General features: G+C 41.6%; 1 protein-coding gene across 19 annotated transcripts in view; it reads left to right on the top strand.

Moving 5' to 3' along the window:
- SFMBT1 (Scm like with four mbt domains 1) overlaps positions 1-21013 on the top strand; it is a 143171-nt gene that overhangs the window by 112787 nt on the left and 9371 nt on the right. For all 19 annotated transcript variants that reach the window (XM_086845584.1, XM_086845592.1, XM_086845587.1 and 16 more), the window contains 14 exons: positions 1212-1306; positions 5488-5728; positions 6097-6185; positions 7115-7361; positions 8069-8166; positions 8939-9040; positions 9901-10051; positions 11851-11933; positions 13848-13974; positions 14643-14756; positions 16123-16165; positions 17058-17122; positions 18548-18687; positions 20555-20664. In XM_086845584.1, the coding sequence (XP_086701710.1) occupies positions 1212-1306; positions 5488-5728; positions 6097-6185; positions 7115-7361; positions 8069-8166; positions 8939-9040; positions 9901-10051; positions 11851-11933; positions 13848-13974; positions 14643-14756; positions 16123-16165; positions 17058-17122; positions 18548-18687; positions 20555-20664 (1705 nt within the window). The remainder of the gene's footprint in view (positions 1-1211; positions 1307-5487; positions 5729-6096; positions 6186-7114; positions 7362-8068; positions 8167-8938; positions 9041-9900; positions 10052-11850; positions 11934-13847; positions 13975-14642; positions 14757-16122; positions 16166-17057; positions 17123-18547; positions 18688-20554; positions 20665-21013) is intronic.

The following is a 21013-nucleotide window of genomic DNA, read 5'->3' as shown; positions in this document are numbered from 1 at the left end:
CCCGTGTCCTGTAGCCTTTGCTCAGCTCTCCTTGGGCTTGTGATACACAGAGATTTCTCTGTTTTCAAATATAAACAAGGTGTCAGGTTTCCTGGTCCTGAGAGGGGGAAAGCTCTGTTGTTCATTCATAAGGACAGCTATGGTGCAGATGGTGGAATCAAGCCTGAAAATGAAAATAAAAGCTCTGCTCTTGTGTGCTGTCACTGCCACTCTGTTTTGTTGCTGAACCTGAACCCCTTGTCTCGGGGTTAAAAATGCTGCTTGCATGGGCTGGAGCCCTCCCTGGCCATCCCACTGTGTTCCTGCAGGAAAAATGTCACCTGGCTGCCTGCTGAAATAAACAAGGGGCCTGAAATCCAACCTGTGCTGGCTTGGTGTCTTTTTAGCAAAGTGGGGGCATGTTGGAGAAAATGGGAATAAGAGAGAGGCGGGGATGGGGGCCAAGCCAGAACTGAAGGGGAGACCAGGGCTGGGGTACAGGCCTGACAATAATAACAGAAAATTTGACTGATCTGTAGTGTGGCTTATTACAGGTGCTTGCTTCCCTAACAGCCTGAGTGAGCTTTGAACAGTGGTTTGAATGATTTTAGCACATTTATGGTTTAAATGCATCCCATAGTGAGGTTTTCTTGGTCTAAAGAAGCTGTTACACCTTATGAACTGGGCTTTTAAAGTGACCAAGTTGAGTGGACTTTATTTTAATTTTGTCTCAAGTTGTTTTCTTTAGAACTACCCTGAATTCTTTCTCTTTGCTTTTGATGTTTTAGAACAGGTAAATGTGTACTATCTAACTTTAAAAATAGCACAGTCATATTTCAAAGGTGTTTTAGACTTTCTTTTCAAATCTATTTCTAGTGGTATTGCTCTTTCCTGGGTGATTTTTAATTTAAAACACCAACAGTCCAGAGTGTGTGGAGTTCTGAGTCTCTCATTTGTTGATACAAATATAGAGCTTCTCCCTACATTTCCCTCTCACAAATTGTAAGCAAATTTGTGCTAAAACAAAATCCTCAGGATTTCACTGTTTACCAGACCAAGTCCAGCTTCAAAGTGCTGTTCACAGGCCAGGAAAGGCTAAGTACTGCTGTTCATTTCTTGAAATGTGTTCATTGCACACTTGTGTAGTCAGTCATTTGGAATTGAAGTGGGTTTTGCTGTGGTTTGTAGTAGCCTAAAGCTACTGACTTAGAAATGTTTGGCTTATCTTCCAGATGCTGGTTCCAGTGTGGAAGAAATGGAATTCAACTGGGATGAGTATCTAGAAGACACAGGAGCAACTGCAGCCCCTCATGGATCTTTTAAACATGTGAGTAAGGGAGTGTGTTTACACTTAACATCTCCTACATTGTTTCTTTCATACACTAAATGTTTAGGCTATCTTTGCATGAGTTGCTTCTCTCAAATTTGGAAGACTAACTAGAATCATGTTATTTTCTAGAGAAATGCAGGATTTAACCTTCTTGTTATTGTTTCTTGTCCTGCTCTCTGTACATAGCAAAGGGTAACCCCACCCACAAGTGCTGAAATCTAAGGAATTAAAGTCTTTTCTCCACCAGAAGCTAAGCTTGATTTTTCTCAAGAAGCTCAAAATATCCAGTCTCTTTCTTCTTTTGGTGATTGCTCCTGGACAAGTGCAATGGAGGAGTAGCTTTAGAAAAGCATCAGAATAGTTCTTGAACAGCAGAATTCAAATTCCTCTGAAAGAAGGCTGTAATGGCAGACCTCAAAGAGGCAAGGAGAAAATAATAGCTTTGCCAAACACCTGACTGTAGTAGTTAGAAAACTGATTAGGATAATTGTTGATTAGACTTAATGAATAGGATGAAGTCTTGATAAGCCCTTGTCTTTGTCCTTGGACATTTTAAATGTTTTCTGGTAAAGTCCTGGAGAGCACTGTCCCATTGGGGGAGATCTGAATGTGAAATCTGCCTTCTTATACAGGGTCTTCAGTGAGGGTGAGCTGTACAGAGCTGGTGTCCAAACCTGTTGTTTTTCTTCCAACAATTAAATCACCTTCCAGACTGCCAGACTGGTGACTGTGTGTGACACATTGCTTGGAAGACACCCGTGGTGCTCAGGCTTTTGGGTCCAAATACCATGACTTTCAGTATGAGAAAATTTAAATCAGCAGGAAAACAGACTGAAGTCTGTTTGTGAAGGATCATGAAACATTTTGAGTCCAAGAGTAACCTGGAGAAATGAAGACTATTAAATAATCTGTTAAAATATGTCAGTTGTGTTAGTAGTACAGATGCACAGAAGATACAGACTTCACAGAGGCTGTTAGATTCTGCACGTTCAGAATGGAACTGTTGGGCATTTTGTACCAGAGCTCCTTAGAATTTGGCTGGAGACCAGTGTTGATGTTCTCTGTAATAATCTTGGCATAAAATTCTGAGAAGTTATTGCTGACACTGAATTGACAGGCAGAGGGAGGAGCGTATTTGTATCAGTCTCGCTGTTAATAGAAATGCAGGAGTGCAAGGTCACATGCTGGGGGTTTCTGTGGTCCATTGGAGGTAGTGTGTTGGAAAAGGTGGAGTAGAGAGCCTCACTGCCTCCCAGTGGAGAGTGACAGCCTGTCTTTGTGAGAGAGCACTGAGACAAGGTTAGTGTGATTCCAGGATACATCAGGTGGGTGACTGCACTGGTGTGGCTGTGCTGGTGACTCTGGTCCCTCCAGCTCAAATCCATGGTCCCAGTTTCTTCACTTTAGGAATGACATACTTTTATAATCCACCATCAGGAGAGCTAACAAACTTTACTCTCAAAAAAAGAGTGGAAAAATCTGATCTGAAGAATAGTATTGGCACAAGAGCAAATGAACATATATGATTAATTAACATAAATGTATTTTTAAATGTAACTGTATGGTTTTAGTTTGGTGCTTTTTAAATACTGAAGCAGTGAGCTCCCATTATGAGTTGTGGGTGAGAACTATCTTGTGTTGTAGAATGAGAGTACAGGTCATGTTAAGAAAATGTAGTCCATGATTTCACAGCCTGTATTAGCAAAGCACTGGACTTGCTGATGGGAGAGGTGACTTTTTATATTTGCTTATATTAATTCTGAAAATTTTGCCTTGCTATGAGTAAGATGAATTGGACAATTAAGCTACTTCTCAAATTAAGTGTGTTCTAATGTTTAATTTGTTAGCGTTTTAAAAATTAAACAATATCAAGATAAAAGTGACTGTTTGGTATAAAATGTAGCAGGAAAAAGAACTTAACAAAAGCCTGGAGCTGTAATGAATGCCAGTGTTGTTACTGCTCTCTAGTCTAAATACATCTCTAGAATTGAATGCTATTTTAAATTCCTTTCTGCCTTTTAAAACATGAAAAAGAAGTTGGTGTTCTGCATCATCTGAACACATGTATTTGCTGAGGGTTCTTGCATGCCCTTTATCCTTTTTGTCTGTTCCTTACCATTATCTCCCCCTGGTCTGAGTCGCCTCCCTGGGCCTGGCTTGTGCCACAGCACAAACTGGGGGACAGCTCCTGATGGGAAGGGGAATGGGGGCTGGAGTCACAATGAGAGGCTCAGCTGCCTCTCAGACCCACTGCTCCAGAGGAGATGCTCTGAGGGTGCCCATCCTGCCCTGCTGGCCAGGCTGGCCCAGGAGGCTTCTTGCAGAATCCCCCAGTTTGCTCCTTGCGGAATCCCCCAGTTTGCTCCTTGCAGAATCCCACAGTTTGTTCCTTGCAGAATCCCACAGTTTGTTCCTTGCAGAATCCCACAGTTTGTTCCTTGCAGAATCCCACAGTTTGTTCCTTGCAGAATCCCACAGTTTGTTCCTTGCAGAATCCCACAGTTTGTTCCTTGCAGAATCCCACAGTTTGTTCCTTGCAGAATCCCACAGTTTGCTCCTTGGGGAATCCCACAGTTTGCTCCTTGCAGAATCCCACAGTTTGCTCCTTGTGGAATCCCACAGTTTGCTGTGCTTCCCCAGCCCGGTGGCGCTGCCGGGAGAGGGCGCGGGCAGTGGCTCCATCCACACGGTATTCCCAGGAAACGGCCGGGACACCTTAGGAAAGGCACCTGGTGGCAGGGAACGCTGCTCCTGCTGCTCTTGGTTTTGCTGAAACCTGCTCTCCCTGCCGTGAGGCTTTGTTGAAAGATCGGGTATAGGGAGAGCACAGATTTCCCAATTCTTCAAATGCCGCTTTGAGCTCGAGGCCTTTCTCTCAGGAATCAGAACATGAAGTTTTTGGGAATATCTCTTCAGCAAGACAAGTCTCTTTTTTAAGAGACACCCTCTATAATACTGCTTCAAAATGCCTGCAGGTATTGGGTCCTGCTGATTAGGCTTTTAAGAAGAGATTTCTCTAAGTGAAGGGTATTAACCTGAAGGATATGAACAGTTAACACAAGCATATGCTTTTATTTCTGGTGTAGTTCTCTTATTTTTAGCAAACCAGTATGTGCTGGCTGCTGAGACTATAATAGCTATGGCAGTTACTGAACTGTCAGCACAGAACTGGGAATATGTACTCCAGAAGATATCTGCTCCATCTGCATCATACTGAAAGCCTTTCTTGTAGTTGGTTCAAAGAGGAAATGGAACTTGGGATCTCTTTAAAAAGAAAGAAAACACCAATTACAGTCAACTGAGAATAGGGAATTTACATGTCAGAGTTTTAATTAGGACTGAGGTCCTGGAATTAAGCACAGATCAAAACGTTCTATAGAGAGAGCAGAACAGGGTCCATCTGCTCTTTCAGGATTGTTTGAGTTAGGAGAAGTTAGGGATATGAGAAACTTAAGGAGTTACCTTCTCTTTTAAGTGTCCCATTTCTGTGTCTCAGTCCCATGCAGTTGGATTGGTCACCTGCACACAGCACACCCACATACAAACAGAACACTCCCAGTGTTTGGTGCTTTATTGTTGTCAAAGCATGAAGAATACACACTGATTTCGTTCCATGTGATTTATGTAACGGCTCTGCATATAGAATTATTTAGGTTCTTGCACAGAGAGGTTAAAAATCCTTATTCTGCACTTTGTGCAAGTTTGTGACTTCCTAGATGAGCATGGTGGAAGGGACAGATACTGTTTAGCTGAGGCATGTGTATGTGCTTTAAATGGGCTTTATGTCCAACGACCTTGAATGACAAGTTTAACACAAGTCAAAGTTGTGGCACTGAGTTTGGCCTTCAGTTGTGCTCAGGTTGAGAGCCCAGCTGTGTGTGAGAAAGCCTTCCAGTGATGCAGAAAGGTATTGCCCAGGGCAGAAAAATGAATGACACAGTATTGCTTTAAGCTTGAAAAGATATTCTGAAATGCAAAGAAGATTTCATTAATGTTGATTCTGTGTGTATTCCAGTTTGTGTCCCATAATGTGATAAAGCTATTTCTCTGAAGAGACTGGGTGGCATTTGGCTTGAGATTTTCTGCTAATGATCTTGTCTAAATTACTCTCTCTGTTATTCAGCAAAGTTTCTGAGAGGTGCATGAGGGCCTCTTGTGATGATCTTCTTCCTCTTCAGGTGGATACAAGTTTGCAGAATGGTTTTGCCCCTGGCATGAAGCTGGAAGTCGCTGTCAAGTCTGACCAGAACACCTACTGGGTTGCCACCATCATCACCACGTGTGGGCAGCTGCTGCTGCTGCGCTACGATGGCTACGGCGAGGACCGCAAGGCTGACTTCTGGTGTGACATCCTGACAGCTGACCTGCACCCCATCGGCTGGTGTGAGCAGAACAAGAAGATTCTCAAAGTGCCTGAAGGTAGCAGCTCTGTGTGCAGAAACAGGGGAACACACCAAGGGGTGCTGTTGTCCTGTGTCAGCCAGGCAGGGAGCATGTGTAGCTGCTGTGGTGTGTAGGTGCTGGTGCTGTGGGGACAAGCTGAGGTTATCTGCTGTGTTTTCCTGAAATCCCATGACAGAAGCTTGGGGTTACCTTAATCATCACCATCAAAATCTACTGCTTGGAGGTTTCCTTTAAGTTTGTTTTGTTTTGTTTCTTTGTTTTGTTACTGGTGAGTGGCAGATTTTCCTGAATTAGGCAGCGCAAGGGTGTGGTAACATCCTGTGTCTGAATAATCTTTATCTGGCAGGAAAAATCACAGTCCTTCTCTTTCACTCCTTGCTTAGGTATCAAGGACAAGATACCTGACCAGGAGGAGTTCCTGCAGCGGGTGCTGAAGGGGGCCTGCAGTGCCCCTGCTAACCTGCTGGAGGGGGTAAGTGCTGCGAGGGGCTGCATACTGAGTTTTGTCTTGGCTTTGCCTTTCATCATTAAGAGGACCTTATTTGAATTGTCAGTTCAATTCCCTTTTTAAGTTTAGGGAGCATTGTAATATGCTGTTGACCCCAGAGTTCCTCTCTCTAGTGTTTCCTATTTACAGTATTTAATTTTTATAGTGTTGTCTTGAAACATATCTGTAGCTGCAGCTTTAGGTTGTTCATTAATCCTGGCAAAAGAAAGACCTTTTTCAACTCCCTAAGGTTTCAGTCTTCTTCCAATTCTGTTCCTCCTCCATACAGCTCTAAGAAAATAATGCTTTATTTATCTGGGTTTTATGTTGTCTCCTTTCTTAATTGACTCCTTCTACTTTGCATTGGTTTTTTTGGGCATTTTTCGCTAGCAGTCACTTTATTGTTTCACTTAAACATTACATCTTTGCTAGTGAAGAAGCAAATTTTTATCCCCTGCTCTGCACTTAAAACAATATCTGCACCTTGTATCAGTGTCTGGCTGTAAAATACAGAACATAATGGTTTTTGGAAAATGCCTCTGACATCTGTGTTACAGCTAACAGTTCTGTCTGTATGTTTCTGTCTAGTCATCTTTGTATGCTGGATGACTCAGTTTTAGAAAGAGGTTATTCATGTTTCCTTCAAACCATGAATATATAAATAATAATGTCTCTGAAAGTGATAATGAAGACTTAAGTGAAATGTGTGACTGTATCTACAGGCAGTGCAGAAGCTCTGACACAAACACCAGCAATTCTGAACATTGTCATTTCTGACTTGAGTTAGGAAGGGACATGGATTTCTGTGCTTCTGTGTTCATACTTTATTTATGCGGACAGAATGTGTGTAAAGTGGTGGAAGTATGGCATTTGCTTTGTTCTGATGTGCAGAATAATTTGTATTCTTTTTGTAGCTTCACAGAGGGAAAAATCCGTTGGACCTCATCGCACCTGGCTCCCGGCTGGAACTGCAAAACATCCGGGATTCCCTGGAAGCCTGGATAGTCAACGTGGTAGAAAATGTTGGTGGGAGGCTGAAGTTGCGGTATGAAGGCCTGGATGATTTGGACAAATTTGACCAGTGGCTCTTCTATTTGGACCCTTTCCTTCACCAAGTGGGTTGGGCAGCTCAGCATGGATACAGCCTGCAACCACCTTTAGGTACTTGAAAACACAGATCTTGTATGTGGTGATCAGAGGGTAGAGGCTGCTGCTTTAGTGCTCTGAATTGTCCTTCTGGGTGCACGTGGTGGTCACATAATTCCTGTGATCTGACAAGTCCTGTACCTAATCAAATGTAGGTGAAGGTACAAATAGTCCTACAAGACTTTTTCACCCACTTGTTCTAAAGCTGCTAAATGCTTTTGGCTGTTAAAACTTTCCTCATGTTTGTGCAAAGGAAAGAAGTGAGGAAGAGATTGCCTTCCTGATTTGGTTATTTTTGGTATGTTTGTTTTCCTGGGGTGGAAAAAGTCTTATAGTTTTGGAATACTGCTCAGCAGCAGCTTTTGCCACCCTCAAGCCTACTGGAATGATTTAGATACTGTTTGAAGACATGAAAATGTCTCTTTAAAAGAAGGACCAAGTGAGTGGAAGTGGAGGCAGAGGCTGGAACAGGTGGACACATCTTTCAGGCATGTCTGTGTCAGGGCAGGTCATCAGAAGAAGGAGGCAAAAAGTGGCAGAAATACAAAGGGATGGCTTTTGAGCTTGCTGGTGATGTAACATATCTCCTGATGAGGGGAAATCTTGGGGAAAAAAAATGTGGCAGTTTAAGAGGGGCACAAATCAAACTTTATTGCTATATGTTCTGAGGGAAAAGAGGAAGAAAAATGACTACTCAGTCTTTCCCTCCCTTTTTCCTCAAGCCATTAGGTCCTTGAGGAGTGAAGCAGATTGGCAAGAGATCTTGAAGAAGGTGAAAGAGGAGGAGGAGGAGTCATCTGTTCCTACTGATCTTTTTAAGGTAGTTTAATTGCTGTGGCTGATACTATGGCAGTGCTATATTCCTGAGAAATAATACAGCAAAGTCAGTCACCCAAAAGTCTTTCCTTGTTTTGTTGGGTTTTAAAATTTATTTCCTTTCTCTCTCTGGTGTAAAAATATGATTATAAGGAAAAATAATCGTACTGATATCAATTCTTGGTAAGTTAGACAATGCACCCATCACAGTTATGTGAGTCATTAGTTGTCATGGTTCACATGTTTTAGACCTTCAGGTTCTTAGTTCATTTTTCTTAGCTTCGTTTGGACCCATAAATAGAAGTAGAGGTGCTGTTGCTCTTGAATTTGTTGGGTCATTTACAGAGCAGGATACAGATAATTCTGGAGCAGGAGCCCTGTTCTGCAGGTTTCTGTTAAACTGGGAATGGAGTCCTGTATAGTTCTCATTTAGTCTAGTTCATGAGAAGTGCTAAAGGTTACAGGGAAAAACCTCAACACATTTCTATCAACTTACAAGACCACTCTGTATTATCAAGTCTTGCTTCTGTGTGGAGAATGTCAGAGGAAGAAGTCACAGGGACTCAATTTCCTAAAACTCATCAAAAACTGTCAGTCTCAGGGGGCATTGTTGGCCTTTTCATTTAGACAAGTTGCTGGTACCGGGACATGTTGATTTCTTGGAATGAACTGATAAAAACTCCTTAAAACTCATTCCTCTTCGGTTGATTTATGTGAGGTACATCTCTTTTTTGATGGAGGAGGGCAGGTAATCACAGCAACACATTATTTTCCAGGATAAACCTGTGATTGGAGTGCACTCGTTCTCTGAAGGCATGAAGTTGGAAGCTGTGGACTCCATGGCTCCGTTTGTTATCTCTCCTGCTACAGTTCTCAAGGTACCAGGGTTCTGAAACCACTCCTGCTCTAAGATTCAGTTCTATTGCTACTTCTGTTCTTAAATGCTCAGGGAGTTCTCATTAACTGGTTATCTTAAAATCTTGTGCTAGTTTTCAAATGAAGTGTTTTGTATGTCTCCCTCAGGGGACAGGCTCCCTGATAAAACAACTGCTGATGGTGAAGCCATTGGATTTCAATGGAGGGGAAAAGTTCTATAGAGATACAAGCTCAAAAGATGAAATGATGAAAATTGTCAAACCCAGATTTTTAAAATTGGGTATAATCCCTCACAATCTGAGTATGCATCTGAAGATAGTTTTTTGGCATTTTGATTTTGCGAAGGTTATGTCATTACTGTGTACACATGACATTTAGATGGCCTGATTTCCAAACAAGGGGTTTCAAAGTTGAAATGAAAACTTTCCAACATGATCAGATGTTACTTTTCTTGCTATTTGCTTGTCCTGCTTCTATTTACTTCAGGAGTGTAGTGGGTTTATTTGTGGCAGTCCATCCTGGGACACAGTTCAGCCTTGTTGAAATAAGCAGTTTGTTACAGAATACTAGGAAGACCACAAATGCTACTTTCTGTGCATTTTTCATGAGAAAATTCCCTAAAACATTTGATTACCTTAAGTGCTAAGACATTAAATTTTATTATTTATATTTGTTAAGTTTCTGGATAATGCAGATGAGTCCGCCGGTTTATAAATCCCAAAGATTCTTTTAATTTTATTTTTTTTGTAACCCTCACAGTATTTCAAGGTAAAGGGTTTCCATCAAGCAATGTTGCTGTTTAATAAAGTTATCAGAATGTGCATCTCATGAGAGCCCGTGGTTCTCTTTTGGCTGACTACAGGTGTACAATGACAAATATTTCCTGATAGAAATCGATGACTTGAGACCCGAGCGTGCGACCAGCCAGCGCTACGTTTGTCACGTCAACAGCGCCGGCATCTTCCCAGTGCAGTGGAGCCTGAAGAACGGGCTGCACCTCAGTCCCCCCCCAGGTATGTGTGTGCAGCCTCCTCCTGCTCACCCCTCTGCTCAGGACAGCACTTGGGCAAGACAATGGCACGTAGCAGCACGAGACAGATCCAGCTCTGAAAATCAGGAGCTGTGAGTTTGGGGAACTGAAGTTTCCCAGGCACAAATGTGGATCTGGGAGGATGAGAGTGGCTAAGGATGCTGGTCATGCATAACAACCTGAACACTGGAATGAATGGAGGCCTGAAAGGAATGTTGATTTCCGACTTAATTAACATCATATCAGAAGCATGTAGTCTTTGCATTGGATTTTTGCTTCTGGTTGAAATAGAACATTGTTATCCAACATTTTATAGCATTTTTAGGCCATCTTATCACTCAGAAGTTAATGAACTATTTTTTTTTAACCAATGGCCTATCAGGCACCGTTGCAGATTGTTGAAACATTGCTTCAGGACATAAGGGAATAGGATAGTGTTCCTGCTCTGCTAAAATATTTATTCATTTTCTCAAACTGGAAATGTCAGTGGAACTGTAAAACCTGGGCCTCTGCTCTCTTCTTCGCCACCTCACAATTCAGAATGTTTTGTTTTAGCTGCTCCTTACATCAGAGGAGCAGAGACCATAGGATGTTTGTGTCCTGCCTTTCCTTGGATAAGGTGTGGAAAGTGTCTCTGCCTGAGCAGTATTTCCTAGAATTTTGCATGTGAAAAGTGAAATCTCACTTCATAGGCATGTGACTGGAGCTGACAAAGATTTTATGGTTTTATTCTTGTCCCCCTGGACATTCTGAATTGTGTGAGGTCTCAAGAGCCCTATTGGCATTGGTAAAACTGAGAAAAATTAATAATTAAGTCCTTCTGTAGTTCAGTCCTTTCTGAGGGGAAGAGTCACAGAATAAGTTAGAGTTTGGACTGGTGAGGTCATTCCTCAAACCCTGTGCAAAACAGACATTGAGGGGCTGGAGCATGTCCAGAGAAGGGAATGGAGCTGGGAAAGGCTCTGGAGCCCAAGTCCTGTGAGGAACAGCTGAGGGAGCAGGAGGTGCCTGAAGAAGAGGAGGCTTGTGGGAAGCTTTGGCTTTCTACAATTTTAGATTGTCATGTTAATACTATATTCTTCCACTGGGTTTAAAATTTTGTTTGATTTCTTAAACTGTTGTCACAGGTGTCACTTTTAAGGGGAGTGGAATAAGTGCAGCACTCGTCCTTGCTGATTTACTGCCAGCCTTAAACTGACATGGCAGCACACTTTTGTGCCCCATTCCCTTCAGTTATTTGCCTTTTATTAGATCACAGGGGAGCCAAGTATTTCCCCCAAGAAGAATATAATTTTTCTTGGAAGGATTCTCTGTCTCCTGATGGACTCCTTGTTAAGACACTTCCCTTCAAACGTGTGCAGATCTACAGCTGTTATCAGGCTTGATGAGGCTCTTGGCACATCTTACCACTCTCTTTAATGACTTAGTATTTAACATGTCTTTGAGACAGTAGCATGTTGATATTGTGCACATTTTGACTGCTCTGTTTTAAAAAAATAGTTTCAGAGCTGACACAACAGCAGTTGCAGAAATTTCTCCTGAATTTCATCTGTACTCTGTGGAAAGGGTGAAACTGCTTTCCCATGTTTCAGTTGGTGCCCTTGTCTGCTTGGCAGATTCATGATTCAGGTTGGAGTGGTCTGACCTCACATGGCTCCCCGAAGCCCTAAGTCAGCTCACAAACCTGAGTGACCCAAACAGATCTCAGTGCTGAGTGTGTCAGGTGGGTTTGAAACGAGTCTCAGCTGTTCAGCTCTAACCCTTGGCTCTTTGCTGTCCTAGGTTACCCTGGGCAGGACTTCGACTGGGCCGACTACCTCAAACAGTGCGGTGCTGAGGCGGCTCCCCAGAGCTGCTTCCCTTCGGTAAGGTTCTCCTGCAGGAAAATCTCCTTTGCTGCCTCAGTGCCACTCCTGATTCCAGGGAAAGGAACCTTTTGTGTGATTCTTACTTGAATTGCCTTTACAAGTAGAATAGAATATTCCAGCTGGAAGGGACCTGCAATGATCAATTATCCCATCCAGTGCCTGACCCTCTTCAAGGCTAACCAGAAATTAGTGTGTTGTTAAGGGTGTTGGCCAAACAATGACAGGGATGGAGCTTTGAGCACCTGTCTGGGAAGCCTGTTCCAGTGTTTGAACACCCTCTCAGTAAAGAAGTGCTGCCCATTGTCAATTGTGAACCTGTCCTGACACAGCTCAGAGCCATTCCCACACATCCTGTCGCTGGAGATCAGCACCTCCCTCTCCACATCCCTTGGGAAGCTGCAGGGAGCAGTGAGGTCACTCCTCATCCTCTGTTTCTCCAAACTGGACAAACCCAGAGTCTGGAGCTGTTCCTCACAGGGCATTCCTTCCAGCCCTTTCACCACCTTTCACCTTGTTGCCCTCCTCTGGACACATTTGAGCACCTTAACACCTTACCTGAGATAACTCAGGAGGCAGAAGAGATAAGAGAGTACAAATGAGTGTGAACTGAAGTAGCTGCATGCAAGTTTCCTAGATAGGGAAGCAGTGGACCAAATGTTTCAGTTGTGATAAAGCAGACTGAAAATAAGTGTTTGTTTTGTGAAATTGAGATGTGTAAGAGTCCGTGGAAGAGACACAGAACAGCATCAATCGTTAGTGCTCCTGTAGCTGTGGAAACAGGGCCTTTTAATAGACCTTATTTTCATTTACTAAGGGTACTCTTCCAATCTTCCATCCTTTCAGCTTGAAAAATTAATTCCATTGTATCAATCAATACACAGTCATCTTAAATTAGTACCAAATAATCATTTTACATTAGCCAATGCCTGAAGGACGTGCAAGATTTTGGGCTCTTGTTGCTTCAGTGACAGTATTGCGTCTCCCAAAGCACAATGCCTCGTCAAGCAGAAAAGGGTGCTATTAACACCTGCCTTCCAGTTCCATTTACCATACTTGGGCTATTGCAGTGCTTAGGGGGAGAAATTAGAATGAATAATTACCAGTTTTTGAAGAGAGTGTTGCTGGCTATGAATTCTTGTTGCCCTTGTTCTGTCTTGTAAACTGTGGCATCTTAGAACAGGTCACTGAATTTATTATCCCTTTTCTGAGAAGAGTTGATCAGTGTAGGCTAGTTCCAGAATTCATAATGTATTGATCCTGTAATTACATTGCAGAGTGGCTCTGGGAAAAAGAGTCCTCTGTCTGGCTGGTATTTCTTATCTTTAATTCAAGAGCTCCAGAGCTGGATAAATACCTATTCTTATGTTTGAGGGATCTTTTTATTATTTTTTTTTATTAAAATAAATGCAAACTATATTGGTGAATAAAGTAAGATTTAACTTATCCAAAAAATGTAAAATGAAAAGAAAGCTTCCTATTCTGCCTGCCAGAACTCAGATGAGGCAGGAATGTTATTTGCATACGTAAAGTGGATTTCCAAGTTAACATGATAGAATGGAGAACCGGTCAGACTATTTGTCAGACTTATCACTCAGGTGGCAAGCAGCAGAGAATTTCTGATTGCTGAGAATGCACTCAATCCTTTCAGTAAGCCTCAGCATCCTTATTTTTTGAGGATGTTCTTTGCTAGGTCTGTCTGTAGATCCTTTTTTTAACTTAAATTCATTGTAGTTCCTAATCTATTTTATTTGTATTCAGCATACTAATTATCTGAAATCTCCTCTGTGTTGAGTATTTTTCTGTGTTATTCAAGCACTGAGGGTTTTATGTGTTGCTCCTGTTCATGGCTGTTCATATCCTATCCTGGATACACAGCTGGTGTCTCACTGAACTATTCTGGCTTTTTCCTAGTTAACTTCTGACCATGGATTTAAAGAGAACATGAAACTTGAGGCTGTGAACCCAGTTGATCCTGAAGAAGTTTGCATTGCTACAGTCACCAAGTTAAAAGATTCATACCTCTGGCTTCAGCTGGAGGGTAAGCTGATTTGGGAGAAGCGAGGAGTGCTTACCCATCACTACACTTGCTTGTAGTGCCATCTCCAAACCTGAGGGGTATTTGGAGCAGGCTCATTCTGTGCAGACTGTGGGCAGCAAAGCACAGTTTCCTCAATGAAATCACAATCAAAACCCACTTGCATTGTCTATTTCCAGTTTGCCTTGGCTGGCACTGCTTATTTAAGCCAGAAATGGCATTTGTGCATTGCAGTGTCAGTGTTGGGCTCAGGCACCGTGCAAAGTGCTGAGCGGGACCTTGTGACAGTTTCACAGATGAGTGACTTGCATTCTGAGCAAGCTTTGGCCAGACCTGGGAAGGAAAGTTTCTTCATTAAGACAGAGTAAGCCTGTGTCAGCTGTTCTCCATTATAATCCCATTTCTTGATTGGAAGTACATCAGCATGCACTTACTATGCACTGTGCATCCCTGCTAAACTGCGGAAGGAAAATTCCCATCTCCATCCTTTAGGAGGAAGCAAATGAGGTCAGGAAAGAATTTGGTCAGAAAAAGGGGATGAATAAATGATTGTTATTGTGTTCCAGATACACCATAAATCAAAGCAGCTTCACTAACAAACGTACAGCAAGCGTTAACCAGATAAGGGGTTTTATGACTTGTTTCAATTTTTCCTTTTCTAAACTGAACAGGCTCCAAGAAACCTGTCCCTGAGTGTATAGTGAGTGTGGAATCAATGAATATATTTCCAGTGGGTTGGTGTGAGACGAATGGATATCAGCTCAGGCCTCCTCGCAAAGCAATAGGTACCAGTTCTCTTCTATTTGCAGTGTTGGGTTAGAGTTGGTGAGCAAATTACTGCAGAATTATTGCTGCCATCACTGAATTTGGAAACATTCATCATGCTCAGAGAATCTGTGTGTTGCACAACTGTCCCTCTGGCTGTTGGGGCCAGTTCCTTCAACAACTCCAAACCTCACAGTGCTGGCTTGAGGCCGCTGCACACTGTAGGGCCCTGTGGGGACAATCCATTGGCCGTAACAAAGAAATCCTATCTGTGTATGAACACCCACCATGCTCTGCATTTACTCCTGTCTGACCTGTTCTTGCCATGTGTCTGACCCTGATACTGATTTTACACTTCACTTGGGCAAAGTAAATGCCACAACAAAACAGTGTGGTGTGTGTGCACATTTTGGAGACAAAATAAAGGGGACTGATTTTCTCAATGGGCCAGCTGGGGATGATCCCTAATGACAAAGTGCTCAAGAGTAAACCCTACCATTTTAACAACACTAGTAGGTAGACTAAGATAGTGTCTTCTCTCAGCTGGTTACTGAGGCATGTTTATTAAAGTTTAATGGGGGCTGGAGAAACTGAAGAATTTCTTGAGTGTTCATTAAGTAAGATAAGAAAATTTTTAGATTTAAATGAGCTGTCATTTTCTGCAAGTCAAAGCAAGAGAAATTAATCCACTTGCACTGCCAAGGACAGATGAGGAAGAAGGGGGATCCTAATTAGATAAAAGATGATTTGAAAACAAAAATCCAGAGGTTTGCCGGGGCCAAAGCCTGAAATTGCTGAAGAGGCATAAAGTCGCATTACCTTGTTTTATTTTACTACCTGATTGTAAAAGCCAGAATTAGCAAGTGGACCCATCACCTAAATGACTGACTTAGTTAAAACAGTGTTTTCCTGCATAGCAATTATCTTAAGTCATTTGTGTTTCTAACCAGCTGATTTCATTCCATTTCAAAGTTAAAGTGTTGAAGTTATCATGCCAATAGAGCGGCACTCTGGGACAAAGAACATAACCTTTGGGTGCTGAAAAAGAAAGCGTGTTATTCCTTTTGGGCTGGTAGTACAGGTGGTTTAGGAGCTCTGATGCAAACAAAGAGGTACAGAAGGTTAGATTTTGTAGAAAACTGGACATATGTATTCTTGATTTAAAGAATTTTTTTTATGGAAGTTGAAGTAAACCTTCTGGTTTTCTTCAAATTACTTGGGCCAGTGTGCCTCTTGTGCAGCTGGGTCACACTCTGACACTACAGTGATGGGAACACAGATCTTTTTTCCTATGTTACTTAGAAGAGATGAGTCCATTATATGTATATTGTTCTAGATGCTTCATTTGTTTGCCTCTCATATTTTGCTCTTTTTTTCTTCTTTCAGTAAACAAGCAGAAAAAAATTGCAGTAGTTCAACCAGAGAAACAGTAAGTAACAGGTTATTTGCTTTTATTTTTTATTGAGGTTTTTCTCTTTATTTTTCAGTTGGAAAATGTGATGTGTTAGGAAGATGTAGGTTTGCAAAAGTGCTGTACTGAGTGTTGAGAGATTCCACAGTCCATTTGTGTTAATGCTGGTAGATTCTGCTGATGTTCAAAAAGACACTTGCACTATGGTAGGAGAGGACGGGAAGCTTAGAATTTGGGGGGGTTTTTTGTAATTGTTTCTTCCCGTATGAAATTTGGCCCAAAGCAGGCAAAAAGAAGGGTTCTACTAATATCTACAATTAGTCTAGAAACTCTGTGTCATGCATGTAGAACTCAGTCTTGTGAGCCTGCTCAGATATGCTCCATGGAATGCTTACAGTTGGCTTTATTGACTCTTACAGCTTTACAAACACCAGAGCTGTCAGTAGTCCTGCCAGTGTTTGCATTGCTCCTAAAATACTGAGCAGACTGTTCCCCCATGTTTTGTAACTGGGATCCTTACCAGAGTACTGGAGTCATTTTGGTTGTATTTTGTTTAAATTCCAGCTTTTTTAGAATGCATAAGCTGAGGCTACACTGCCTTGTGCTGTGAAATGTGAAGTTAAAAGGAGTCAGGGAATATAAACTCCTGTGGGTAGCTTTGGGAGGTGTTTGTCACCATGGTGGCCCATGGACTTCAAGCAAGGAAGGATTGCTGCTGGCTTCAGCAGGACAGAAGTCCTTTCCAAATGGAATTTGGTAGTTTCTGCATGTTATTATGAAACAGGAGAGGTATAAAAAGCAGGTTAATAAGGCTGAAGCTGAGGAAAAAAATATAATCGTGTTTTAATAATGGGGAGGTGACTGTCGTGACTGTGTGTCTGTTTTCCCAACCTTCTTCTTTTCATTTCAGAATTTTGTCTTCAAGGACAGTTCATGATGGACTAAAGAACCAGGAATTGAACTCTTCTGACTCAGGTATTGATCACAAAGGTCAGGCTAACAAAGGCAATATCCTCTAAGCACCTGCTCAACCCTGTTAGGAGAGGGAAAATTAGGAAAGGGTTTGGAGATTTTCATCCCTTGATGATTTGTTGAGCTTCAAAAATGAATGAAACAAACAAAAACCTGCAGTTACTTTTGTTCTGCATTTCATAGGTGCATTAAACCTGGAAATCAGATTTTTACACCAGCACATTACCCGTTCAGCAGAGAGGATATGTGGAGCTGATACTGTGACCTGTGCAAGTGACCTTTTATTGTCACCTGTTACATTTGATAATGTGAGAGAAGCAGGTGTGCTGTATCTGTGCTCAGAGCTGTTGAATTCTGGCTTTGGGAAGCAGATTTCTCTGGTTTTTATGTTAACTGCATCATGGTGATAAACAAAACCAATTCAAACAGTAAACTGCTTTGTGTGCCAGATGGCAAAATCTAATAATTTTCTAAACTGTTGCAAGAAGGAATGTGATGAATAAGTACATCTGCTGGTGAAAGTCACACAGATCCATCCATTTGGCAACACAGTGCCTCCTCTGCTGTTTTCTCTACAGTGAAGTGCACATCTGAAGCTTCACCAAAAGCAAGATAAAAATGATGTGTGCTTGTTTATCATTTTAATCGGCTTTTAATAGAGTCATAAAGTAAATTTGACTTCATTTCTTGATCTGCCAGTTTTCAGCTGCTGAATTTAAAGTCTTTAAGTGATAGTGTTGCTCAATCAAGAAAAAACTACAATACTGCTGGGTAAAACAACATTGGTTTTGAACATAAGTGTATTGCAATATATGTTAATACTTGAATTTTGAGCAATACTGAACCATTAAATATATTTAGAGAGCTGATGTCCCTTCATCAAAGGTCAGTTTATCAGTTGCTGCATCTTCTGTTTGCTAATCAAAGGAAAATAATCTAAAAATGCAAAACAATGTGATGCTGCAGTTTAGGATAAACAGTGGAGAAAAACTGACAGTTTCTCTTGTGCCAGAAGTTTGGGGGAGAGAAAGCTGACTGGAAAATTTATCAGTAATTGCTGTGTAGGAACTGCTTCTGCTACCAAAAATTTGGGATTGTCTTTGTTGTTCTCAGTGGTGTGATACCATGAAGCAGCAGCAGACTAGCCAGGAAGGAATGTTTCTTTTCTGATACATGACCATCTTTATTTACTGCAGCTTGACAATTTGCAAGCACGGGTGTGAAGTATGAAAAATGTTTTGGCAACGTTGGAATAACTAATGGTGCCATTGCAAACGTGGCACAGAAACTACCTCAAATCCCTGTCATTCAGGACTTTTCCCCCTCCTTGTTTTGCTGCAGACAAACTGTTATGTAGTGCGAGCTTCTTTCCCGGAGCGCTTGCAGCGTGTGATTTAAACATTTATTTTCTCATTTCTCACTTCTCAGTGGTAATTAATGGCAAGTACTGCTGCCCAAAGATCTACTTCAACCACCGGTGCTTCTCGGGGCCTTACCTGAACAAAGGCAGGATTGCAGAGCTTCCCCAGTCCGTGGGACCCGGGAACTGCGTTCTGGTGCTGAAGGAGGTGAGCTGGATGGATACACTGCAAAAAGAAATATCTTAAACACGAGGATCTCTCTCTAATTACAGATGGGTGATTCAGAAATTTAAGCTGATGATGAGTAAACAGTGTCTTTTTGCATATAATAAAGTCTAAAACATGAATGGTTTTATGAATGCCTGATAAGAGTAAAAGCCTCTCATTTATCTAAGTAACACTCAGCCTTCTACTGCTAAATTTTATTTTCTGTTAAAACAGTATAACCTGTAATTACTACAATCAAAGGAGTTAGTATCTTTTTATGGCTGTAATAAATGTTTCCATTTTAATTAACAGAATTTAGCTGGAGATAATCCCAAAATTCCTTTACGGTTTGCACTGTTGATGGTAAAATAGAGGAAATGCAGATTTTCTTAGTCAGAATGGCAAACTACATTCAGTAATTGGGAAATGAAAAGACTTCTCTGTGTTTTATAAGTTGGATACAATTTGCATGGATCAGATGAAATTACAGTTTGGCTTCTTAATGTAGTTGAGGGAGGAGGAGGCCATTCTTTAATGCTAGAGAGCTTCTTCTCCAGAAGGTGTTTCACAGCAAATTTACAGATTCTTTAATGTAATAATTATTTTTCTGAAATTTCAAAAAAGGTCATGAGGTGCTTATTATCTGACCTGAGAGGCTGGAAATTTCCCAAGACATAACTAACTGGATATGCACACTTGAACTATCATGAAACGATCACTTTATATATAAGAATTGGCTCAACATACTTGGAATTTTTACCTTCCCTACCAAGTATCTTAATAGGGAGAGACCTTGAGGAAAGACTTTCTGGCAGACATACTGTAAAACAGGAGTCTGGTTGTCAAGAATCAAGCAGATTATTGAAAAAGGTCGATTTTTGCATGCAGAAAAGTACCCTATCCTTCCTGCCCATTTCAGTACTTTAATGTAAGAATGGCAAAAAAACAAATGTGAAATTCTGTGGCAGCTTCATTTTATCTTGAAGGTTTACTCTGCTTCATTGCCTGAAATCAGAAAGAATGCACAAATCCTGCTGATGTGAAGGTGCTGAGTGGTGCTGGAAGTTCAGCCAGTGTTGCTCAGTTGTGTTGATTTCAGCTGTGGGTCTTGCTCACAGTATGAATCCTAGAGAGAGTTTGGTGCTTGCATTATATGGAATACTTTTCTTTGATTTCTGGACTACTGTGTTAGTAACAATAAAACTGCGAATTTGTAGTGTCAAGGTTGTTATGCACCCAGTTGGGAATGATTGGAATAAGCACATAGTGAGCATAAAAAGTACAATTAGACTGCACATTTTGTACTATCCCCCTCTAACTTCAGGTTATTCACAACTTCCAAGTTACTTTACAGTACCCGAGAAATTATCATTTTATTAAAATACAGATCTTATCATGGTTTGTGGAAGCAAAATAGGTGAGAGATTAGGATTCTGCACTGTTTTTTTTGTAAACAGTAGGTTAGCAGGCAGCAAAATCCTGCATTTTTTGGCACATCTTTACATGACATACAATCTTTAAGATAATCGCTCAGATTTAGCCAAGGTTATGCAAGTTTGGGAGTACTGAGCCTCAGGCATTAATTTAGTGATGTGTAATTCAAGGGCAATGACTTGGAAATTGCTGGATACACTCGTGACTCTGCAGACAAATTCTGAGGGTTGGGAAGGCCCAGAGTTGTCGGCTGCTCTCAGTGTTCGTTTTGGCACTGTCAGGACGTGTCTGTAATCCTGCTGTGAATGAGAGCTTTGATGCTAGATAATTTGGATGAATAGGAGTAATTTCCTATTCTGCCCTGGCACTTTAAAACAGATTTATTGTACAAATAACTTACACATGTTTTCTGCTCTTCCCTCCCGCACTGTAGGTTCTCACTTTACTGATCAATGCCGCCTACAAACCCAGCCGTGTCCTGCGAGAGCTGCAGCTGGATGAAGAGGCTGCATGGCATGGCCATGGAGAGACCCTAAAAGCCAAGTAAATTCTTGTCCTGTTCCCTGTCTTGTCAGTCCCAGTAGCTGTTCTCTGCAGTCTGTGCTTGAACTTGCATTTCAGGGAAGGAAAAATCGCTTAGAGCATATCAAGATGCCAACTGCCATTAAATGTTAAATTCTTCATAAATTTCTTTATGAATTCTGGTGGAGTGCATGTGATTTTAATGCTCCATAATATGGCAGTGTACTCTGCTACAGGCATGTGAGCAGCTAGAGGCTGGTGTGGCACTGGTACAACACTGTACTGACAGACAGACGACAGACACGTGGGTGAGGTTTAAGATTCTTTAATTCACCTGAAGATAATTGTCAGTTTTTTAAAGCAGAAACAT

This window comes from Cyanistes caeruleus, chromosome 11 (assembly GCF_971803275.1).
Source record: "Cyanistes caeruleus chromosome 11, bCyaCae1.hap1.1, whole genome shotgun sequence".
NCBI lineage: Eukaryota > Metazoa > Chordata > Aves > Passeriformes > Paridae > Cyanistes > Cyanistes caeruleus.
The sequence above is the reverse complement of the archived record's forward strand: the minus strand, read 5'-3'. Positions and strand labels throughout refer to the sequence as shown.